Source organism: Equus asinus, chromosome 14 (genome assembly GCF_041296235.1).
Source record: "Equus asinus isolate D_3611 breed Donkey chromosome 14, EquAss-T2T_v2, whole genome shotgun sequence".
In the NCBI taxonomy this organism is placed as follows: Eukaryota; Metazoa; Chordata; class Mammalia; order Perissodactyla; family Equidae; genus Equus; species Equus asinus.
The window spans coordinates 33,403,532-33,428,937 of record NC_091803.1 but is presented as its reverse complement, the minus strand read 5'-3'; the positions used below and the strand labels follow the sequence as shown (position 1 = coordinate 33,428,937).

The 25,406-nt window shown below is 40.7% G+C and overlaps 2 protein-coding genes across 10 annotated transcripts in view; both read left to right on the top strand.

Moving 5' to 3' along the window:
• The window catches only part of LOC106841750 (phospholipid-transporting ATPase ABCA3-like), a 205,466-nt gene extending 197,566 nt beyond the window's left edge, over positions 1 to 7,900 (top strand). For all 3 annotated transcript variants that reach the window (XM_070484799.1, XM_070484800.1, XM_014857904.3), the window contains 4 exons: positions 564 to 734; positions 1,108 to 1,298; positions 7,167 to 7,240; positions 7,637 to 7,900. In XM_070484799.1, the coding sequence (XP_070340900.1) occupies positions 564 to 734; positions 1,108 to 1,298; positions 7,167 to 7,240; positions 7,637 to 7,759 (559 nt within the window). In that variant the 3' untranslated portion in view covers positions 7,760 to 7,900. The remainder of the gene's footprint in view (positions 1 to 563; positions 735 to 1,107; positions 1,299 to 7,166; positions 7,241 to 7,636) is intronic.
• A 2,717-nt stretch (positions 7,901 to 10,617) lies between these two features.
• The window catches only part of LOC106841718 (phospholipid-transporting ATPase ABCA3-like), a 217,997-nt gene continuing 203,208 nt past the window's right edge, over positions 10,618 to 25,406 (top strand). For all 7 annotated transcript variants that reach the window (XM_070484798.1, XM_070484796.1, XM_070484795.1 and 4 more), the window contains exon 1: positions 10,618 to 10,929. Coding sequence is in view for 5 of the 7 variants with exons in the window: in XM_070484795.1 (XP_070340896.1) it covers positions 10,872 to 10,929 (58 nt within the window). In the remaining 2 variants the exon portion in view is untranslated. The remainder of the gene's footprint in view (positions 10,930 to 25,406) is intronic.

Sequence of the window (25,406 nt, the reverse complement as noted above, 5' to 3'; positions counted from 1 at the left end):
AACCTAATGCCCTGCCAATGTTTAGATACCAGTAATAAAGCAGGCCTAGATAGTATCATATCTTCTTTTGCAGAGGTGAAACTCAGAATGCTATGTCTTTTGGAATTCTAGTCAGTGGATTACAAAAAAGAGCATCTTTCTCCCTATCTCTCTTTTGTTCTTTGCCTCTCAGGTAAAGACAGCGGGAGATTCTTTGTATAGGCTTGGCCATTATGTCATTTACGTATCTGGGAATCCCAAGAAACCTCAAGAATAAGAATATAAATTTCACTGATAATGTGGCTAAAATTGATTTTCTAATCAAAAGTCACCTTTCTACATTTCAAATGAAAAAGACTTTATTTATATATCTGGATTTGGATCTCGTGCCTTGGTTGAGTCACATATAATCAGCATTTTTAATACCTCTGCTGTCTCCTATGACTCAGCATTTTGGAAATAGGCAAACTGTTTCCTGTAAAGAATGGATCAGATATGTATTAAACAGATGTTTTATGTATTAAATTACTGTAATGTATAGTCATCTTTGCTTCTACTTTCTCTCTCCTTCTTTGACCATGAAGTGGAGGAAACAAACGTAGACTGAGTACTGCTATTGCCCTAATGGGAAAGCCCTCAGTCATCTTCCTGGATGAGCCATCAACTGGCATGGACCCAGTAGCCCGTCGCCTGCTCTGGAACACAGTGTCACGGACACGTGAAAGTGGCAAAGTCATCATCATAACTTCTCACAGGTGTGGCTCATTGGGAACCTTGATTAAGGGTTGGAAGAGTTGCAGTGGCTATGGGAGGGCATTATTTGAGGTTGGCAATATTGGACAGTAAAATTGCCTCAGTATGCACGCTCCTCCTTTATCCTAGTAAATGGAATGGCCAAGAATCCTCATTGAGAGGAGAAGGCAGGAAGTTAGGAGCTGTTCCATTTGAGAATTTGGCCCTCTGCTACTTTGAATTTGAAAATAGCTCCATTTCCCATGATGTTGATGATGGGCAAATGAAACTCTCCATTTCAAAGAGAGTTACAAAATACTGGATATTTGAACTACAGAATGTCTTCCATTGGAGACCTTTTTAGCCTTACATAATTCTGGTATCTTGTTTTGCTAGTATGGAGGAATGTGATGCCCTCTGTACCAGGCTGGCCATCATGGTAAAGGGAAAGTTCGTGTGCCTGGGCAGCCCTCAGCACCTCAAGAACAAGTTTGGCAATGTTTACATCCTGAAGGCAAAGATCAAGGTCGATACAGATGACAATAAATTAGAGGAGTTTAAAGAATTTATTGAAAGAGTTTTCCCAGGTAAATTAGGTTGGTTGTGCTAACTTTGTTAGAGATGTGTTAAATCACATTTGTTGTTCTCACCATCCATATGCTGTGGGTCTCCAATAACTATTTCTTGTCAGTTATTGATATTTATTGACCTTCCACATTGAGTTTCTTTTGGAATGCTTGTTCTAATAAACTTCTTGTGCCTGTTTGTGCTAAGAAGTTTTCACAAAACCCAGAAATACTCACCAATCTCCTGTGTATTAACTAGTAAGACAGTGGTAGATTAGGGCTGTCCTTATGACTTACATATCTAAAGTGCTATGTTTGAGTGTAAATGCTCAATTGTTTGCTCGTATAATCTGTATTAGGCTGCTAGGGATGCTATAATAAAATACCATAGACTGAATGGCTTAAATAACAGAAATTTCTCACAGTTCTGAGGCTAGAAGTCCAAGATCAAGGTTTCAGGAGGTCTGGTTTCTCCTGAGGCCTTTCTCCTTGGCTCGCAGATGGCTGCCTTCTCACCATGTCCTCACACAGCCTTTTCTCTGTGCATGCACATCTCCAGTGTCTCTTCCTCTTCCTATAAGGACACCAGTCATAGTGAATGAAGGCCCCACCTTTATGACTCATTTAACCTTAATTACCCCCTTAAAGGCCCAATGTCCAAACACAATCACATTTGCGGTTAGGACTTCAGACTATGAATTTTGGAGGGACACAATTCAGTCCAAAACATCATCCATGAAAAGTTTTAAGGTTTTTTTCCCCTTGCGCTAAAAATGTAACTCTAGTCTTTTGCTGTCTCAGCCAGGATATGGAATTGAAATTCAAACAAAACCCACTAAGCTTTTCTCTCCTTTCAAGAGTAGTATGCTTCTGCATGCTAAATTCAGTAAGTATATCCCTTTGCCCATATGATACAATACTAGAGACAGCAACTATTTCTTTCTGTCCCTTACCTGTCTTTCCTAAACATACTGCAGGGACATGGCAAGGTTTTTAATACTCCTGGTTTTTCATCTTAGTTTCCACTCTGCTATGTTGACCAAAATATCAGAGAAGTTCCAATTATGTGTCAGGCTGAGGAGTTGGAAGTTTATCTTCTAAGCAATGGAAAATAATATGATGGATTACACAGTAAGAATGGAGATCAGAAAATAGAAAGAAATGGATGGTAGAGCAGATGTTGAGAACAGATGTGTGGGAAATAGAATTACCTCAGTATCGTTCCTAGTCCATTAAGAAGTTCAATGTTCACTTATGTATTTATTTGGCAAATATTTTTGAGTACTGATTGTATCAGAGTTCTATTTCCTGTGTTCCCTAAATCACCACAAAGAAAAGCTGTGACTAGAAAACCTCTGTTATTGTGAGCTGTGCTAGAAACTTGTTCTACTTGAAGGAAGGACACTAAATGTTGACCAGAGAGGATGTGGACACAAGACCTTTAATGGGAATGTGGTTTTAAGGCACATTCCCATCTGTAAGGTGGTTGTTGCCCAATCCTTCTTCACACTATTTTGAGAAAGTAGCTATTCAAATGTGAGAGAATGAAGAAGAAACTGACTTGGAATCTATACATAAATACTGATTTTTAAAAAGGATAAATAAATATTACAAGCAAAGGGCAGCTGGAATATCTACTTCTACAAAGGGCTTACCATAGGAATGAGAAGTGTTTAGGGTAAATAATTCTATCCCATCTTCAGGAAATATAAGTGACCATGTATTCTTTTTATAATTTCTAAAATAAGATAATTCCATTTCTACAGTATAGAAGATTGTATCCCTGAAGATACTCCTGTTAAAACAAAACTAGAACTTGGTAAAATTAAAACAAAAAATATTTTTAATGCAATAATTAAAAATAATTGTCACTCAGGAAAAAAAGTGATAAAATTATTTAATAATCGAAAAACAAAAAGTAAAAGGAAGGGAAAAAGTAAAGAAATAGTGAGCTGAAACACTGACCAGTTCCAAAATACAAATCTTGGAATCAAGCGCGATTGTCAGCACTAGGATTGGATGAAGCTCTAGAGCCTCTCCAGGGTTGGGGAGCTCAGGCTGAGACTGACACACAAAGGCAGGGCCCTCAAAATGGACAAAAGTTGGGCCCAGCTGCATGGCATAGAGGTTGAGTTTGGTGTGCTTTGCTTTGTCAGCTCAGGTTTGTGGGTTCGGACCTGGGTGTGGACCTACACCACTTGTTGGCCATGCTGTGGAGGTGACCCACACATAAAGTGGAGGAAGATTAGCACAGATGTTAGCTCAGGGTTAATCTTCCTCAGCAAAAAAAAGAAAAGAAAAGAAAAAAAGGAGAAAAGTAGGTGGTTGGTAGCATCCTCTGACTCCAAGCAGAAGCAAGCACAGATCCCCTCTGGAAGGAAGTGCATCCTTAATTAGGCTTGGAGTAGACTGTAGGAAGCACATATCAGAAAATACCAGTGGAAGGTCTACACTGAGAGATCATATTATTTAATACATCACAGAAAACTCTGGGGAAAGAATCCTATAGCTACAAAGCTAAGAAAGCTATTCTGTCCCACTCCACCTCCTACATAGGAAACTCTTTCCAAAACTATAAGAAAATTCATCTCGCTTAAAGATGAAGAACTGAAAAGACTGTGGTTGAACTCCACAGTAAGTGAAAGAGAATAAGAGAAAAACCTAACAGACAATAAAAGCACAGCAGATATATAAGACCACATGCAGATGAAAACCATTATCTTTCAATTTGAGCTTAAACAGTTAAGAAGGGGATAGACGATATGAAAGAAAATCCTAAATAGTAATAGGAAGGGCTAGTAAACTAGATGACTAGACAACACAGAAATAAGAAAAGACAACTGACAGCATTGGAGAGGAGTTTTTTAAAGTAAACATTTCAGAAATACTTAACTATCAAGAGCAAATAGTATAGAAAGTACGAGGTAAATGGAGATTGGAAAGGAGAAAAATAGGAAAACATCAAACAGAAATATAGATAAGCATTTGAGAGAAAGTAAGGGAGAAGCAAGGAATGTTAATCAAACAAGCTATAAACGTAGTCCACAAAGAAGAAAAAAATAGTTACTGAAAAGAATAAATACCAAGAACTATCAAGAAAACTTCTTGAAATAAAATAAGACAAACCTACGCATTGAAAAGACAACCAGACACCTGAAAAAACTGACCCCAAATCATTAACACCAAGGAATATTCTAATATTTAACGATCGCATTTTAATAATAAAGTTAGGGGGGTGATCTTTTGAAATGCAGACAAAAAGACAAGTCATATATAAGGGAAACGAAATCACATTGAGCATAGGCTTTTTAACAAGAAAGTTTATGCTAGGAGAACATGTAATATATTTGAGATACTCAATGAGAGAAAAATTGCAAGCAAGGTTTTTACCTCCAGCCAAAATGACTTTCAAGATTAAAAGCCACAAAAAGTCATGAACACATAACAGCTCAGGGAATATTGTTCCCATTAGTCTTTCCTGAAGAATATACAAATAAAAAAAGTTCAGATCCACTAAGAAATGATTATAGAAGCTTCTACGTAAGAACTAATGGTGAGCATTGAATATATGTAACTCTAGAACTAGGGCTAAATGAAGGGTATCCATGTGATAAGATATCACATCATTATCTACTTTTTAGAAATGTATATGTAATACAATTATTAAAAAAGGAGGGGAAGAAGGCAAAGGATATATAGAAAGTTAAATATGATCACTGAATGTATTTTAGGTATTAGCTGGGAATAAAAGAATATTATTGTAAATTACGTGTTGGTAGCGGGAACCAAGAGGTTACTAGCATAGTGAATGTTGTTTGTAATAGGGAACCAAAAGACAGTATCTTAAAAAGGTGGGATTATGGCTATTAGTATAAAGATATTAGTAGGAAGTTATCTATTAGAACAAAAATATAAACATTCCTGTATCACAAATATAACAAGAAATAGAACCAACCACATACTGGGAATATGTGTGTGTGTATATTTTTATTCATGTATGTAGATATGGTATAGATAGATACTGGCCCTGAGCTAACATCCGTGCCCATCTTCCTGTACTTTATATGTGGGATGCCTGCCACAGCATGGCTTGACAAGCGGTACATAGGTCTGCACCTGGGATCTGAACTGGTGAGCCCTGGACTGCCGAAGTGGAATGTGTGAACTTAACTGCTGCACCACAGGGCTGGTCCCACATAATTTTTATACGTATAGTTAGCAGGAGTCCCATATGGAAAAGTCCCAGACTCTTTGGACTTGGAAGAATCCATTTTCTCCTCTCCTTTCCTTAAAACAAAATTTTACCTGCGTGAGCCCTCACACTGAGTCCAGTGCAGTTTAAGTTGGATCTAGTCTGACCCCAGACCCAGTGTGGTCGAAGTCAGAGAGCCAATACTGATTGTCAGACACAGTCCAACCCCAGACCCAGTCTGGTAAAAGAAAAGCTTAAATCAAGTCAGATAGCTCAGGACGCAAACGCTAGGAGCCCAGATATCCGAGAGGAACTTTGGTCTTAGTAAGACTGTCAGGTGCAGTGAGAAAGTAGTGAGCACAAAGGGCCCAGTGAGTACCTACACCTGGTTGCTCTTTGCTTCCAGGGCCATCGGGGGTTCTTTTGAATCCTGCTTCTGATACCAGAACTCTTAAAAGACAAACTGATGCATATTAAAATTTTCAAGAGTTTATTAGAGCACACATTGATTTGAATTGGGCAGCCACCAAACAAATGTGATTAGGAGGGCTCCACAGAGAGATGCTAGGGGAGAACATGTAGGCATAAGCAAGGAAATGTTTGATTGGCTAAGCTTAAGCAGTTGCCTTATTTGAGAAAACCTAGTTCGCTGCTTGTTCTTGTTTCATTTTTTTCAGATTCAAGTGCATTTACTCTGGCTTGGGTTTTTTTTTTTAGGGAGATTTGCCCTGACTGCCAATCCTCCTCTTTTTTCTGAGGAAGACTGGCCCTGAGCTAACATCCACGCCCATCTTCCTCTACTTTATACATGGGATGCCTACCACGGCATGGTGTGCCAAGCGGTGCTATGTCCACACCTGGGATCCAAATTGGCGAACCCTGGGCTGCCAGGGTGGAACGTGCCCACTTAACCGCTGTGCCACCGGGCCGGCCCTTCTGGGTTGGGTTTTGATTTACTTATGTAGGCTACCAGGGAATTAGAGCCCCTTCAGTCTAATGGCTCCCTTGTTTGATTACTTTAACATGTATTTCTAAAGTGTTTTTAATCCCAATTAATTTAATTTGTAATAATTTGCAAATATGTAATGATAAATAGAAATACATCTGTTTGTTCTAAATTTGGAATGGATACCACCCTCTTCCCTCTCATTCCACCAGTGGATTCTTACCTGTAAAAGAAACAAGAACACACAGCCTGACTTTGGTGATTTATATGTATGATTTCCTCTTTCACATGGTGTGTGAACATGAGAATAGTGAGGAGGCCTTGTCCTGCTGTCGTCCCCAGCAAACACGCTGTACGTGCATACATACACAACCAGAGCAAAAGTCCTCCTGGTTCATATTCTCAGCACTGTGTATAGGAATCAAGTCTTGTAGTAACATTAGAATTTTAGAAGGCTCATATTTCATCCACTGGGCATGTGAGCTGACAATTTTTTTTGTGCCTGAAAGCCTGTCCTCAATAATTGCTATGAACTCAAGGAAACAAAACCTACGTCAGCAGGAATAAGTCTGCTGGAAGAATTAACCATGTCATGTATACTACACTGGTGGGCTTTTGGATTATGTCTCTTTTTTACTAGCCACATCTATTCACTACTCTATTGTGTATAATTAAGTTGATACAGCAATATTTTGGCAATTTAAAATGAAATCTGTAAGATTATTCATTTATCCTATCTTTCCTTTCTTAGGTAGTGAATTAAAACATGAGAATCAAGGGATCCTTAGCTACTACATTCCCAGCAAGGACAACAGCTGGGGAAAGGTGATTGTAGAAATCATGCCCTTCTAACATTACAAGTTAAGAGGGCACTAATGATGGGGGACGTATTTGGGATTTAGTCATGTGGAATAGGAGCCTGGCGTTACTGGAGAAGCAGAGACTTGAGGTCACTTTGCCACAGTCCCTGGAGTTTAACTGCTTCGGATGCCTACCTCTAAATCCCAGATTTCATCCATGTCCATCAAGAGAATGGGGCCTCTGCTGCTTCTCAGGTCCTCAATTCTCCATTCTATTTTCTCACCTCCCCTTTCTGTGCCTTTTGTCCTCCAACATTAACTTGGCAGGAGTTGGAGGAAGTGGAAGAGAGGCTCATCTGGGTTGGGGGCTGGAGGGAAGACTGCAATTGTAACTACTTTGTTGTTGTTGTTGTTGTTAAAGGTGTTTGGTGTTTTGGAGGAAGCTAAAGAGGAATTCAATTTAGAAGACTATTCCATCAGTCAGATAACACTGGAACAAGTTTTCTTGACCTTTGCTAACCCTGAGAACATAGTTGATGATTGAAAAAAGGTACCGTGAGATTCAGTTCCAACCAGTGACCCTGTCTTTCTTAGACAACTCTCTACTATGCCTGGATACATAGAGGGGCATTCCCGTGTGTGTATATCTTGGTGTAAATATATTTATGCAATAAAGAGTCCCCAAAGGAGACCAGATGTCCCTTCTTTGTAGCTTTATATTAGTGGCCTATGTATATAGCATGTGGAAATCTAAAGACATTTGGTGAAATTCTTGTTTTCTATCCTAGAAATATCAAAGAGCAGCATTTAATCAGGGTGGGGACGAGGGCATATTCCTGATTATTCTACATGTTTGAACAGAAACATCCAGAAATGATGGAGCTGTCAGATGGGATAGCCTAAAGAGTAAGAGTTTGTTTTAGCTGCTGAGTTATGGATAAGAGGAGCGTAAATCTGATACGAAAATCTTCTTTCCCACAGATACACACACACAACAGACATAGACACATACACAACACATGCACACACACCAATTTTATACCAGTCTAATTAAAATCAATATCAAAGTTTATGGCAATAAGTCAGGTTACTTCCAAAACTCAAACCAAGATTCTACATTTGTAAGAGAATCTTTGCACCAAGAACATTCAGAGTCCAAGAACGTAAAGCAAAAACAGTATTTAAAAATAGCATGTTTTCTTTCCTATTCTTGCCCTACCTCTGATTAAGAAGGAAAGAAGGAGAAATGACATGGAGAGGGAGACAGAGAGTTCTGATTCTTGTTGGGGCAGATGGAGTCCCCAATAACCAACATAAGCAATCTAATCACTTGTCCAGATTCATGGGCAGATGAGCAGACATGATCCTCCTCAAATTGCAAGATAGAAAGAGTCAATGCAGCTGTTGTATTTTGGGGTGGAGGTTTTTATATCCTCAACTGCATATTGTGAGTAATAAAGTGATATCCAGAAGCTATTCTCCGTTCTATTGCTTTTAGTCACAATATAACTTTCTGGGGGTTCCATTCCAATACCTGCCATAGATCTCCCACAAGTGATTTCAGTAAAGGCAACATTTGTTTCCCAAGCTGGCCATCTTTAAAAAGGGAGGGGGAACTCATTTTACTAAGCTTTTACTTGCATCTTGTCTCCTGGTTGGCTTTCATTAATGACCCTTTAAAAAATTCCTTTAGTAGTCTCTTTCACTGTCCCTCTCTATCCCCCATCCCCCTCTTCATCTTCCAGCAAGAAACAAAAAATATTGTGTCAGTTCCTCTACTAAGCACTTGACATTCACTGCATCATTTAATCCTACTATAACTGTCTGAGGGAGGTGGCGCTGCTATTATCCTCACTGTACATGGGAGGCTCAGAGGGGTTAAGGGATTTACCCACAGTCACCCAGCAGGCAACCAAGAATATCAGTCAGTGTCCCCATCAGGAGCCTGGAGCCACACAACAATTTGAACAGGGAAAGTTAAAAGAATTATTAATTATAACAGGTTATAATTATAAGGAGATAAAGACAAGTCTAAAGAATACTCTGTGGCTGAGGGAAAATACCCAATGAAGAAAGAAGAAACAAACATGGAAGAGGGCCCCTCCCCAAGGCTGGGATTCAGACCTTCTCGGAGAAGCTGTACTCGTGGCTCACTTGATGGTGGGAAGTTCGCTGGCCCTGGGCCAGGGCTGTTCCACACCTGCTGAGCAAGCAGGAAATAGGGTTCAGGCTGTCTAGGTGGCCAACAGGGAACTGTGGCTGGGACTGGCAAGCAGGAAACTCTTGTCTGGGGTTGTTGGCTGGCTGGTGCTAGGAAGGGGCACCTGCATGAGTCACTGGGAATCCACACTTAACGGGGGAGGGGGTCGAGGGTCACGAAATGCCCTCCACAACTGCTGCTGGCAGCAGCAAGGTAAGCGCAAGGAGAATCTAAGAGAAACACCTCAACCAGGAATAGAAGCCCCCTGTCCTGCAGGGTTCCTCCAGCCCTCTCCTGACACAGCTCACCCTGTCGGTCCAAGAGCCCCGCTCCGTTTGGTGTCGAGAGGCAATAAACCGATACCAGGCACAGCACAGGGAGAGGATTGGCCCTCCGATAGAATTCAGAACCTGCGAGTCTAACCATTAAGCTGCAGCGGAGGTGGGTATCGGGGTGGGCTCGGCCCGGAGGAGCAAGCATCAAGGAATCGGAGGAGCATGAGAAAGGTTTGGAGGTGGGTCCACCGAGGGGCCGGCGGGTCAGGGCAGAGCGCACAGACGAAGCAGGTGGGATCCACGCGCTGAGCGGTCGGGGGCAAAGGCGGCGCGCGCGGAGGGCGGAGGGCGGAGGGCGGAGGGTCCGGGAGGGCGGGCGGCGCCCGCTGGGGAAAGGGACGCCGACGGCGCGCGCTCCGCGGGGTGCGGCCCAGGATGGGGGCTTTCGGGTGGCCCCCGGCAGGGGTTGGCCGAACCCCGTGCCTGCGCCTCTGAAGTTCCTTACTAACCCTCTGGAGACCCTAGAGGGCGGCGGCCACTGAATCTCCTTAGACTTCCTGCCACCAGCGCCTGCGGCCGCTGAGGGTGACCATGACACATGGGGGAGAAGGGAGCCCGCGACAGGTGGAGGACTGGGGGGTCGTCCAGTAGGGTCCAGAGACGAAGACTGAGGAGCCAGCGAGAGGGCACAGAGGTCGGGCCTCCCGGGTCTGGGGCCCTCGGGCAGGATGCGGGGGATGAGGTGCGCGGTCCCCAGGCCCTGAAGGGACGCGGGCGGCGGGCCAGCGCGCTGGGGGTGGGGCGGGAGGGGCGCGTGCCGGGAAGGGGGGCGGAGCAGGAGGGCGCGCTCGGGCTTCGGTGTCGGCGTGGGACAGGCGCGGGGCTGGGGGCATGGGCGCATGCGCGGGGAGGGAGCCGCGGCGGTACTCTCTGGGTCCTCCTGCCTGCCGGGTAGCGGGCCGGGCCGCGTCTTTGCGGCGTGGGCGCGAGGCGGAGGCGGCGGCGGCGAACCTGCCGGCGGGGCTGGCTGCGCGGCGGGCGGTTGACGAGAGCGTTGGAGGAGGCGCCGCGCCAGTGGTCGCGCGTCCCTCGAAGGCGGAGGCGGTGGTGAGGCCTGAGCGGTGACTGTCCGGGGCCTCCTCGCCCTTGGTCCTCCTGACCAAGTCCCGCTGCTCGGGCGAATGCTCCCCGGTCTCCCGCGGAGGCCGACCGCGCTGCCTGCACTGGGAGCGCAGAGCTGTAAGTGCTAACCACCCCCCCCCCCCTCAAAAAAAAGCAAAGACAGACATAAGTCGTCTTCATAACCCTCTCTCTTCCCCTCCAAAACAAAACAAAAAACCCAACACATAAATATTATGTATAATGTTACTTATACCACAGTGTCTAACGTCACATGGCCTGCACTGTCCAGATTGCCTCTTCAACCTGATGTATTGCTGTTGCTTAGGATTTTACTCTGGAAGGAAGGGTCAGGGGTCTTCTATCCTAAAACCTCACAGAACTCTCCAGGAGACAGTAAAGAGGGACAACAGCAAATTAGGTTCTGCTTTTCCTCGTCATGGATTACCCCAAATCTGTTATTTTTCTCTGAGACGAATCAGACTGCAGAACTGACCCGTCTTCTTGTTTGTGATGTTCTCCTCTGAACAAGTCAGGATTGAAAGCGGAATGGGACGCAGGATAAAAGGAAGTAGTTTCTTGACGCAAATAACCCATAGCCAATCTATAAATGAAAATTGGGGTGAATTTATTCTGAGCCAGATCTCAGGACTAGCTTAGCCCAGGGCCTTCCTTCCAGGGCACCAAAGAAGTGGGTGTACACAGTGATTATGTATACCCTCAAGGAGGATGTTTCACATGTGCTTGAAATGCCCCTTTTACAACAGTCACGAGACAGCTCTGTTGGCGCAGTGATTGATGGACACAGCAGGTAGTAGGTCTGCTGTCTCAGTGGACACAGCAGGGTGGCAGGTCTGTTGTCTCCAGCTGGGTGGTCACAGGTGAGCGCAGCAATCAGTTCATACCCTAGGGAGAGATGCTTATCCTTAAGGAAATGCCAGTGGGGGGGAAGTTGCACGTTTATCTTAAGGGCATTTGTTCTTGTTTTTGGGACACAGCAAAGGCTTAAAGCAGGTATACAATGCATGCTCAATGGCCACCTCGGGCCCTTTTGGAAAAACAAAGTCAGGCCAAATTAGGTTTACATCAAATGGCTTCCTCGTATAGTCCGATATATTCTATTGCTTGCCATTTTTATTTGCCAGTTTAATTGAAGTTTAAATCTATTTTTTCAATCCCTAAATTCATCAGAAGATATTTTTGCCAGATTTTTGTATTCAGGAACTTTACTTCAGTGCTGTTAGCTGTTTTAAACTTTGGCCCCAGCCCTTTGAATGAGGAATAAACTCCCTTATCATTTATTTTGCGGGTATTTACTAAATGCTTATTCCCTACTACAGTGAAGTAAAATTTTGTACAAAATCTCTTATTTTGAAGGAAACCAAATGAAACAATAACTGGTATCACTGTATTGCAGAACATTTGAAATGATGTAAATCCTCCTCACCCCCTCCAGTTAAAAATTCATGGAAAATCACACAATTTTAGAAGTCACTGACAGTGTCCCTTAACTAGTTTTTTGTTGGTATGTTTGTTAGTTTTGTTTCATTTTTACCATTGCCCCATGTGCAGAAATACGTGCCATGCTCTCATTGGTCAAGATTAGTCTTAATTTAGATATCCAGAAATGCTTGCCTAAATTCAAAATAATATTCGAGGTGATATACTAGCTGTAGACATTGTCAACTTAAAAAGCAAATTCACTTGTTATTTTATCTCAAACCAAGTTTATTCAGGAATAGCCAAAAGGATTACAATTCAGGATATGCATGCTATAGATAAGTCTGGAAAACAAAGGAGAGGAGCTGTTTTTGTAGAGAAAAAGGGGGAGTAGGGAAGGGCTGTTCTAAACGATAGTCTCTTAGGGGAAAATAACAGTTCAGGATGGCAATAGCTTCTCCATGGCTGACATGCAGTTTCTCATTGGCAGGGCCACCATTGCCAAATAGGGAGAGAAATCTTGTTTCAGTAGTAAAGTAGTTTTACTTCCTGAGGGAGATGAAAGCATCTGTCTCTTCCTCTTCAGTGTAATTGCCCACCTGGAGCCTGGGTTGGGGGTGGGGTGCTGATTTAATTGGGAGCATGTTGCCACCCAGGGTCACAGGAACTGGTTGGTGCTGGAGTGAGCTGGGAGCCTGGGTTCATGGGAGCCTGGTACCCTGGAAGCCACCTGGAGACAATCTTTTTCTTTTATTATTTTAACTTTTTTATTGAGGTCATATTGGCTTATAACATTGTGTAAATTTCAGGTGTACATTATTATATTTCAGGTTTTGTATAGACTGCATGGTGTTCACCACCAATAGTCTAGTTTTTACCTGTCACCTTACGTAAGTGCCCTTTTATCCCTTTTGCCCTCCCCCCACCTACTTCTACTCTAGTAACCATTAATCTATTCTCCGTATCTACGTGTTTGTTTATCTTTCACACATGAGTGCAATCATATGGTGTTTGTTTTCCTCTGTCTGACTTATTTCACTTAGCATAATACACTCAGGGTCCATCCATGTTGTCACAAATGGCACAATTTTGTCTTTTTTATGGCTGGGTAGTATTCCATTGTGTATATACCACATCTTCTTTATCCAGTCCTCTGTTGATGGGAACTTGGGTTGCTTCCATGTCTTGGCTATTGTGAATAATGCTGCGATGAACATATGGGTACATATACTTTTTTGAATTGTTGACTGTTTTGGATAAATACCCAGTAGTGGGATAGCTGAATCATATGGTACTTCTATTTTTGTTTGAGAAATCTCCATACTGTTTTCCATAGTGGCTGCAACAGTTTGCATTCCAGCCAGCTGTGTATGAGAGTTCCCTTTTCTCCACATCCTTTCCATCACTTACTTCTTGTCTGATTAGTTATAGCCATTCTGACAGGCATGAAGTGATATCTCATTGTAGTTTTGATTTACATTTCCCTAATAATTAGTGGTATTAAACATCTTTTCATGGGCCTGTTGGCCATCTGTATATCTTCTTTGGAAAAATGTCTGTTTGTATCCTCTGTCCATTCTTTTATTGGGTTGTTGGTTTTTTTGTTAAGTTGTGTGAGTTCTTTAGATATTTTGGAAATTAACCCCTTGTCAGAAATCTTACTCACAAATATTTTCTCCCAGCTGGTGGGTTGTCTTTTTGTTTTGAGGATGGTTTCCTTTGCCATGCAGAAGCTTTTTAGTTTGACATATTCTCATTTATTTTTTCTTTTGTTTCCCTTGCCTGAGTAGACATGGTATTCGAAAATGATACTGGTAAGACTGATGTCAGAGTGTACTGCCTATATTTTCTGCTAAGGCTTTTATGATTTCAGGTCTTTCATTCAAGTCTTTAATCCATTTTGAATTAATTTTTGTGTATGGTGTAAGATAAAGGTCTACTCTCATTCTTTTGCACGTGGCTGTCCAGTTTTCCCAAAACCACTTATTGAAGAGACTTTCATTTCTCCATTGTAAATTCTTGGCTCTTTTGCCAAACATTAGCTGTCCATAGATGTGTGGTTTTATTTCTGGGCTCTCACTTCTGTTCCATTGATCTGTACAATTGTGTTTCTGCCAGTACCATGCAGTTTTGATCACTGTAGCTTTGTAGTATATTTTGGATTCAGGGAGTACGATACCTCCAATTTTGTTCTTTTTTCTCAAGATTGTTTTGGCTATTCAGGGCCTTTTGTTGTTCCATATAAATTTTACAATTCTTTGTTCTATTTCCATGAAGAATGTCCTTGAGATTCTGATTAGGACTTCGTTGAATCTGGAGATTGCTTTAGGTAATATGGATATCTTAACTATGTTTATTCTTCTAATCCATGAGCATGGAATATCATTTCTTTTCTTTATGTCTTCTTCAATTTCTTTCAATAATATGTTATAGTTTTAAGTGTATGGGTCTTTCACCTCCTTCGTTAAATTTATTCCTAGGTATTTTATTCTTTTTATTGTGATTGTAAAAGGGATTGTATTCTTCACTTCTGTTTCTGCTAGTTTGTTGTTAGTGTGCAGAAATGGAACTGATTTTGTATGTTGATTTTGTGCCCTGCAACTTTACTGTATTTGTTGATTATTTCTAATAGGTTTTTGGTGGATGCATTAGGGTTTTCTCTATATAGAATCATATCATCTGGAAATAGTGACAATTTTACTTTGTCCTTTCCTACTTGGCTCCCATTTATTTCTTTTTCTTGCCTAATTGCTCTGGCTAAAGCTTCCAGTATTATGTTGAATAAGAGTGGTGAGAATGGGCATCCTTGTCTGATTCCTGTTCTAAGAGGGATAGCTTTCAGTCTTTCTCCATTGAGAATGATATTTGCTTTGGGTTTGTCATATAGGGCCTTTATTATGTTGAGGTATTTTCCTTCTATACCCATTTTATTTAGAGTTTTTATCATAATCACATGCTGTATCTTGTCAAATGCTTTCTCTGCATCTATTGAGATGATTATTTGATTTTTATTCTTCACTTTGTTACTGTGGTGTATCACATTGATAGATTTGTGGATGTTGGATCATCCCTGCATCCCTGGAATGAAAACCCACTTGATCATGATGTATGATCTTTTTAATGTATTGTTGTATTCAATTTGCTAGTGTTTTGTTGAGGATTTTTGCATCAATGTTCATCAGTGATATTGGCCTGTAATTTTCTTTTCTGTGTTGTCCTTGTCTGGTTTTGGTATCAGGATAAAGTTGGCTTGGTAGAATGAGTTAGGAAGCCTCCCCTCCTCTTCACTTTTTTGGAAGAGTTTGAGAAGGACAGGTATTAAGTCTTCTTTGAATGTTTGGTAGAATTTACCATGGAAGCCGTCTGCTCCTGGACTTTTATTTTTTGGGAGGTTTTTGATTGCTGTTTCAATCTCCTTACTGGTGATTGGTCTATTCAAATTCTCTACCTCTTGGTCCAGTTTTTGAAGGTTGTATGTTTCTAAGAATTTATCCATTTCTTCTAGATTATCCAATTTGTTGGCATATAGCTTTTCACAGGTGTATTTCGGAGGTGTCCCTTGTAATTTCTCCTCTTTCATTTCTGATTTTATTTATTTGAGCCTTCTCTCTTTTTTTCTTGGTGAGTCTAGCTAACAGTTTGTCAATTTTTTTTATCTGTTCAAAGAACCAGCTCTGGGTTTCATTAATTTTCTCTCTCTCTCTCTTTTTTTTTTTTTGGTCTCTGTTTCATTTATTTCTGCTCTGATTTTTATTATTTCCTTCCTTCTGCTGATTTGGGGCTTTGTTCTTCTTTTTCCAGTACCTTTAGATGTGCTGTTAGATTGTTTATTTGGGATTTTTCTTCTTTGTTGAGGTAGGCCTGAATTACTGTAAACTTCCCTATTAGAACAGCTTTTGCTGTATCCCATAGATTTTGGCATGTCGTGTTTTCATTTTCATTTGTCTCCAGGAATCTTTTGATTTATCCTTTGATTTCTTCATTGACCCCATGGTTGTTCAGTATCATTTTGTTTAATTTCCACATTTTTGTGGTTTTTCTGATTTTCTCCCTGTAGTTGATTTCTAGTTTCATACTTTTATGGTCAGAAAAGATGCATGATATTATTTTGATCTTCTTAAGTTTATGGAGACTTGTTTTGTGGCCTAATATGTGATCAGTCCTGGAGAATGTTCCATGTGCATTTGAAAAGAATGTGTATTCTGTGGTTTTTGGATAAAATCTTCTATATATAAGTCCATCTGGTCAAATGTGTCATTTGAGCCAGTGTTTCTTTATTGATGGTTTTGGATGATCTACCTATTGGTGTAAGGGGAGTGTTAAAGTCCCTTACTATTATTGTGTTACTGTCTATGTCTCCTTTTATGTCTGTTAATAATTGCTTTAAATATTTAGGTGTTCCTATGTTGGATGCATAGATATTTACAAGTGTTAAATCTTCTGTTGCATTGTTCCCTTTATCACTATGTAGTGCCCTTATTTGTCTCTTGTTACAGGTTTTCTCTTAAAGTCTATTTTGTCTGATATAAGTATTGCTACCCCCACTTTCTTTTCTTTGTCATTTGCGTGGAATATCTTTTTCCATCCTTTCACTTTCAGTTTGTGAGTGTCTTTAGGTCTGAAGTGTGTCTCTTGTATGCAGCATATATATGGGTCTTTGTGTTTTATCCAATTGGCCACCCTATGCCTTTTGATTGGAGTATTTAGTCCATTGACATTTAAAGTAGTTATTGATAAGTGTGTATTTATCACCATTTTGTTACTTTTTTTCCTGAGTGTTTTAGTAGTTCTTCTCTGTTCCTTTCCTTTTTTCTTGCTTTCTTCCCTTGTGGTTTAATGGCTTTCTTTAGTAGTACGTTTGATTTCTTTTGTCTTAATTATTTGCTTACTTATTATAGGTTTCTGATTTGTGAGTACCATTAGGATCCTATATAATATTCTATGTATATAGCAGTCTATATCAAGTTGATAGACTCTTTAGCTTGACCTCTTTGTAAAAGCTCTACTTTTTCGCTCCCCTCCTCCCACATTTTATGTTTTTGAAATCATATATAATCTCTTGTTTTGTGTGTGTCTATCCATTATCCTCTTATCATTGAAATAGGTAATTTTAGTACTTTTGTCTTTTAACCTTCATATTATCTTCACAAGTGGTTGATTTGCTACCTTTACTATATTTTTACCTTTACCAGTGATTTTATTGCCTAGTTTGTGTTTTTCTTAATGATGTTTTTATCCCTAATTGTAGTCATTGCTTTCTCACTTAAATAAGTCCCTTCAGCATTTCTTGTAGAACGTGTTTCTTGGTGATAAACTCCTTTAATTTTTGCTTGCCTGGGAAGCTCTTTCTCTCTCCTTCCATTCTGAATGACAGCCTTGATGGATAGAGTATTCTTGGCTATAGGTTTTTTCCTTTTAGGTCTTTAAATACGTCATGCCATTCTCTTCTTGCCTGTAGGGTTGCAGCTGAGAAGTCCGCTGATAGCCTTATGGGCTTTCCTTTGTATGTCACTTGTTGCTTTTCTCTTGCTGCTTTTAGGATTCTCTCTTTAATTTTAGACATTTTAATTATAATGTATCTTGGTGTGGGCCTCCTTGGGCTTATCTTGTTTGGAGCTCTCAGTGCTTCCTGTACTTGAATGTCTATTTCCTTCCTTAGATTAGGAAAATTTTCATCTATTATTTCTTCAAATAATTTTTCTGCCCCTTTAACTCTCTCTTCTCCTTCTGGGACACCTATAATATGAATTTTAGTCCGCTTGTTATTGTCCCAGAGTTCCCATTCTGTTGAACATAGACTGTTCTCATTCTGTCCAGTTCTTTTTTTCTTTTTTGTGTTCTGCTTGGGTGATTTCCTCTGGTATGTCATCTAGCTTGTTTATCCATTCTTCTGCATCCTCTACTCTGCTATTGAGTCCCTCTAGTGAATTTTTCATTTCTAGTATTGTATTCTTCATTTCTGATTGGTTCTTTTTTATATTTTCCAGTTCTTTGTTGATGAGCTCACTGTGTTCATCCAGTCTTCTCTTAATATCTGTGAGCATCCTTATGAGATTTTCTTTGAACTCTTTGTCAGGTAGATCGCTTATTTCTGTTTCATTTAGTCCTTTCTCTGGGGTTTTGTCCTGTTCCGTTGCTTGGAATGTATTGCTTTGTCCTCTCATTATGTGTCTTTCTCTGTGCTTATTTTTATGTACTAGGTGAGTTGGCTATGTCTTCTGATCTTGGAGAAGTGGCCTTATGTAAGAGATGCCTTTTGAGGCCCAGCAATGTGCTTCCCTCTCGTCACCAGTCCAAAAGATCCAGAAGTGACCCCTTTGTGGGGTACTTGTGTCATTCTGCTGTGTCAGGGTTGCTCTTAATGTAGAGACCCAGGGAGTCTAGTCTTTCCTTCCCTTGCCAGCTGTTTGTAAATCTGGTTTGGGGAGCCTCAGCACCATTGGCTACAAGGTCTAACAGCACACTCCTGTTGCAGTTTTCCTGTTAATTCAGTAAGTACCCAGTGTAGCTGGTTGCTAGGCTCAGGGGCTTACAGTTGCTTTAGGCCTCAGCCCTGCAAGATTGTTGTCAGTTCTCTTAGGAGTGCAGCTGAGTGGGGTTGGCCCTAGGCACAGGAGCACTCAATTGTTTCAGGCTTTGGAAGGTGGGGCTGATCCTTTTTATGGGTATTTTTAAAGCACAGGTCTTCTGCCACTGATAAGCCTCACCCCCTACAGGACCACACACACCATCAACACAGTCCTGGTCCGTGCACACTTCCCAACCCCCTGGAGTGTACCCCAACGCCCCACTGCAGAGGCCTCTATGTCTCCACCAATGCCACCCACAGTTTACCTGGTCCTCACATAGGTCCTGCCCCACAGAGGCGGACACACTCGCCTGCCTGATCAAGGCACCCAGTAAATGCAGGCTGAAGAGTAGCCTGAGGGCTTGCTCTTGGGCGGGGCCAGTCCCTAGGGTGGGCTGCCTGCCTTGGTTGAACTGGATTAAATCTGTGCTCTAGTGGGTGTGGCAGACCCCTGGGCTAACAGGCCAGGGGAAAGAACCTCAATGGCGTCTGATGGGGTCTGTGTCAGCATGCCTGAACCAGGTCAGAACAATGGCCCCCACCAACGTCTCAGTCTCCAGAGAGGCCCCTCCTCTCACCAAAATGCCCCCGGAGCCCACCAGGTGAGTCTCTTTTTACCAAAGGACTGTCAGCCTTCTCTCTGGTGATTTTAGGTTGCTGACATGGGTGAGTTTGTGTGTGGGTCCTTTTAAGACCTGGGTCTTTTCAGCTTTCATCTGATAGTTTTTCTGGGCGTATCCCTGCTGCAGTTACTAGCCAGATAAGCCAGATAGTAAGACCCTCGTCTAATTTGTGCTGAGTCTGAAGGATGCTTATAGCAATATCGGCCCCCGCTCTGGACCTCACTCCTCCAGGGAGGGCTGCATATCTTAGGGTGGCTCCTACTTGGCTGGCTGAGAAGCTCTGCTGCCCCCGAAGGTGGCTTTTTTTCTCTCCAGCTGGAATTTCTGCCTCTTCTGCTTTAGTCAGGACTGTCCCTTGTTATGGGGTTTCTTTTTAATCCAATTTCCAGTTTTCTTTCCAGGGTAATTTTTCCCAAAATAGTTGTAACCTGGTTGTGTTCATGGGAGGAGATGAGTTCAGAGTCTGCTTACGCTGCCATCTTGATGAGATCTTTGAATGTATTCCGTGTGTACTTGAGAAGAGTGTGTATTCTGCTATTTTTGGATGCAATGTTCTCTATGTATCTGTTAAATTCGTCTGGTATAGTATTTCATTTAAGGCTGCTGTTTCCTTGTTGACTTTCTGTCTGGATGATCTATCCATTGATGTAAGTGGGATGTTGAGTTCCCCTACTATTAGTACCTTGCTGTTAGTTTCTCCGTTTTTGTCTGTTAATAGTTGCTTTATAAACTTCGATGTGCCTATGTTAGGTGCATATATACTAAAAAGTGTTGTATTTTCTTGGTAGAATGTCCCTTTTATCATTATATAATGTCCATCTTTGCCTCTTGCTATCTTTTTTGTCTTGAAGTCTGTTTTGTCTGATATAAGTATAGCTACACTCGCTTTCTTTTGCTTTCCATTTTCTTGGAGTATCATCTTCCATCCCTTCACTCTGAGCCTTTGTGTGTCTTTAGAGCTGACATGTATTTCCTGGAGGCAGCATATTATTAGCTCTTGTTTTTAAATCCTTTCATCTGCTCTGTGTCTTTTGATTGGTGAATTCAATCTATTTACATTTAGAGTGATTTTTGACATATAAGGGCTTAATACTGCCATTTTAACTTTTGTTTTCTGCTTGTTCTATATTTACATTGTTTCTTTTTCCTTGTGTTTCTCTCTGCCATTTCAGTTGTTGGTTTTCTGTGATAGTCTTTTTTAGTTTTCTCTTTATTTATGATTTGTGACTCTGCTTTTATTTTTTGTTCTGTGCTTACCGTGAGGTTTGTATAAAAGATCTCTTAGATGAGACAGTCCATTTTCTGGTAGCCTCTTATCTCCATTAGCCTATGCAGGCTCCATTCCTTTCCTCTTTCCCTTCTATGGTGTTGCTGTCACAAATTATTCTTTTTTGTGTTGTGAGTTTGTGACCAAATTGAAGTGTTTGTAGTTATTTTTTTTACGTGTTCTTTCCATTTATCCTTTATTTATAATTAGGTGTTTGCTAACCTATTCTGACATAGAGTTTCAGTCTTTTGATTTTGTCTGTTTATCTCATTACTCGAAACTTTGTAAACCTTTGCCTTTTTGTTTCAAAAACAAACAAACAAAACCACTGCCTTCATGATTTCTTCTAAGGCAATTCTAGTGGCGATGAACTCCCTCAGCTTTTAATTTTCTGGAAAAGCTTTTGTTTCCCCATCATACCTGAAGGATAATTTTTCTGGATAGAGTATTCTTGCCTGATAGTTTCATCTTTCAGCATTTTGAATGTATCATTCCACTCTCTCCTAGCCAGTAAGGTTTCTGCTGAGAAAACCGCTGAAAGCCTGATGGGGATTCCTTTGTAGGTTATTTTCTTTTCTCTTGCTGCCCTTAATATTTTTTCTTTGATATTTCCTTTTGACAGTTTTAATGTTATGTGCCTTAGAGAAGGTCATTTTGCACTGATGTAACTAGAAGTTCTGATAGCTTCATGTATTTATATATCCAGTTCCTTCCCCAGGTTTAGGAAGTTTTCAGTTATTATTTCTTTGAATAAGCTCTCTGCTCCTCCCCTGCCACCCCCCCGCAGGGGGGTACTTATGATCCTTATGTTACTTTTCCTTATTGAGTTGGATGGTTCTCAAAGAATTTCCTCATTTTTAAAAAATCTTAGTTCTCTCTTCTACCTGCATCATTTCTAGGTTTCTATCTTTGAACTCACTGATTCTCTTCTCCATAAGGTATGCTCTATTTTAAATGCTTTCTACATTATTTTTTATCTTAATTATATTTTTCATTCCATAATTTCTGGTTGTTTCTTTCCCTAGAGCTTAAAACTCTTTTGTGAAGTATTCCCTCTGCTCATTGAACTGTCTTTCTGATTTCTTGTAACTCATTGAGTTTCTTTATGACAGCTATTTTGAATTCTCTGTCAGATTGTAATCATTTGTGACTTCAAGTTTGGTTTATGGAGAATTGTCATTTTCCTCCTTTTCTGCTGTGTTACTGTAGTCCTTCATCGTGTTTGATCCTCTGCCAATGCATTTGTGGTAGTAATCACCTTTTCTTATTTGGGTACAGCTTTGTTTACTTTCGTTCTGAGCTGTTTCTGATTGTATTTGAGAGCCTGCAGTTTCCACCCTTTACTACCTCTGGCAGAAGCGTCATTAGTGCCTTCCTTGTGCTGCTTGTGATTCCAGGATTACTGGTGCCTTGCTGCTTGGGTGTTGCTGCAGTCTCTTGTGACTCCACTGGGACAGCAGGTTGTGAGCATTTCTGCTGCTTCTGAGGTTGCCTGGGTCTTGTGTTCTCCCACTGGCTCTCTGTGGCTCAGATGCTGTTGTCCCATGCACCACCTGTGCTGCTGTCCCCAGATTGTCTCGGGATGCTGTTTGCACCACTGCCAGGGGTGCTTGGTTCACAGATGTCACTGTCAGTGGCAGGGACCCAGGGACCTGGGGACTTGTAATCAGCCTCTGCTACTAGTGGAGATGATGCCAGGGGTGCCACCACTGGGGGCTAGGTCACCTGTTCTGCTGTGGTTCCTGATGCTTCTGGTTGCAGATTCCACCTGCTGCTGCTTGGAGGAGGGCAGGGGCTGTTTTTCCTGCTCCCACCCCATCTGCTCATAGTTGTGTGGGTCACTCCCTCTCAGTGGGTGCATTTGTGTGGGTGAGACCACATCCACTTGGCAGGCTTACACACACAGGTGGGCCCCTGCCTTTTTGCAGGCATGTTTATGCGTGCAGGCCCACCTCCACTTGGTGGACGCTCTTGCAGGCCAGGCCACCACCTTTCAGTGGGTACTCTTGTGGGCTGGGCTGCCACCACTCCACAGCCATTCATGGGCAGGCCAGCCTGCCCCTGCCTCCATTCACAGTCCCACTAGCCACTGCATAAGGATCCACACCCTGAATTGCTGCTGATGGAGGATGTAGGGACCTGCTCCCCTAGTTCCACTGCTTCCCAGGGGTCCTGTCCGTCCACCTTCAGATGTATAGTTGCATGGATCTCACAGGCTTCCTGTTGTGCTGTGTAGGGTATCCTCTGTTGGTCGGTGGATGTCATTTGGTTGTAACTTAAAGAGAAGAGAAAAAGAGAATGACTTACTCCACCCTGATGTTGATGCCACTCCCAACCTTGTTCTTAAGCTGGAGGTTATAGCTTCAGCATATGGGAAATGTAATGCTACATAATATAACTTCACATGTGCTTAAATACATATAGAAATAGATACATTGTACATCCCTATAGAATTTAACTTATTGTTTCATGAATGTATTCCATGTGGGGAGATTGTGTGTACTGTATTTTAATTATTTGATTTATTTAAAGTTTATGTTCCCGTGTTTTAGATCTTTCCAGATAGAAAGCCAAGAGGGAAAATATTATGTATTTTAATAATTTCTGAGACTTTTTCCACCAGAGAGCCAGAAAAATTTAGCCATTCTCTGAATGTACCTTTTAGTTTTATGCCATCCTGCCTTTCTGCTCATCATTGTCTCTCCTCTGTCTATTAAAATCTAATTCACCCTTCCGGTTCCTGATTGAATGTTGCCAGTGCTAATAAACCTACCAAGAGCTAATATCATGAATTAATTTTTCTTTCTGTATTTTTGAACTATCTTCAACATTTTCCACATCTTGTGTATTTTAGGCAGTGTTTTAGGAAGCAACTCTCAGTTCACAAATTCTGAGTGAAACAGAGTGCAGAAAAGAAGTAATGTATTTTTAAGTTTGCTTTATTGTGCAATATATAATGCATAGAGAAGACCATATTGTGTGAGTCTTAAATAACCATATTGAGTTATTTAAACAATAATAAGAAAACAAATACCTACTCACCTTTTTATAGTGTTAAATAAGAACATTTTTGGGAATTTAGAGCCACTTGACAGCCTCTCTTCAATCTTAGTCTATGGGTTTTCTGATATTTGGGGTGATCATTTCCTTGTTTTCAGTATATATTTTATGAATGTATTCTTAATATATGCTGGAGTTTTGCCTTTTGAACTTTAGATAAATGGGAACTTAATGAATACATTCTTCTAAGACTTGCTTTTCATTGGTCAATATTATGATGGGATATTTAGCTCTACTGTGTGTAATTGTAGTTCATCCCTCTCATTGATTTGCCATGTTCTGTTTTATGAATATACCACAATTTCCATTCCATTGGTGACTTTTGGATTTTCAGGTTTTGTATATTACAAATAATTGTATTAAGTATATTTATGAACACTTTCCTTGTTGCATGTGCATATGCATTTTATTTGGATAAATATATCACCTTTCTCACTATCATTCTGTGAAGGAATTAGGATTAAGCCATAATGCCCACTGGCGTCAGTGGTATGTAATGATTTAATTTATCTCCTATGCCTCTAGAATGGTGGTAGTTGTGTCCCATCCTTGAGAGAATTGGAAGAAATAGTCACTCATATAATTTTCTGTGTTTTGTGATTCGGATGAGTAACTCTAGTTGAGAAAGTCTGCTGGATTATAAGGGATAGATATTTTCAATCTTGGTAGACAACAGTAAATTGTTTTCCAAGTGGTTGTGCCAGTTTATGCTTCCATCACCAGTGTATTAGAGTTCCCAGTATCTGCATCCTTGCAAGCCCCTAGGATTGTCTTATAATGCCTGTTTAATTTGACCCATTCAGGTGGGTGTGGTGGTATCACATTTTAGTGTAATTTTCATTGCTCTGATTACTAATAATGGTGGACACCTTTTCATTCGTAATATCCTATTTCCTTCTCACTTTCTGTAGGATCTGTAGTAATGTCCCCTCTTTTCATTTCTTATGTTTGTGATTTGTCCCTTTTCTTTTATCAGTCTTGTAGGGGTTCATCCTCTTTTCAAGGATCAACTTTGACTTTGTTGATTTTCTAGATTGTATTTTATATCCCAACACGTTATTATGAAAATTCTTAAACATACAAAAGAGTTGTATATAGTGAACATCCATGTATCCACCACCTAGATTCTTACATTTTTATCTTACTATATTTTCTTTATCACACATATCAATCTTTCTCTCTATCCATCTATCACTTTAGCTTATTTTTCTCTGCATTTCAAAGCAAGTTGCAGACATTCATACATTTCAACCCTAAACACTTCAGCATACATATTATCAATCAGAGTTTATGTTATATATTTTTAATTTTTAAATTAATGTTCTTTATTTTTGCCTTTCTTCTACTTTCTCTAGTTACATTTTGGTCTTTTTCTAACTTCTTAACTCGTTTGTTCTCATCTTTTTTTCTTTTCTATTCTTTACGTTGTTATAAATATCCATAGTACTATAATGTGGTTGTTACTAAGTAGTTCCAAAGTACTTTCCAATTTCCATTGTAATCTCTTTGATCTTGGAACTAAGGATGGAAGTTTATTCTTTAAAATTTGAATGTGTTAATATTTTTCAAATTATCTTTTTTATTGATTCCTTGCTTAGTAGCCTGTGGTCAGAGAAGATAATTTGTATGATTTTAATCC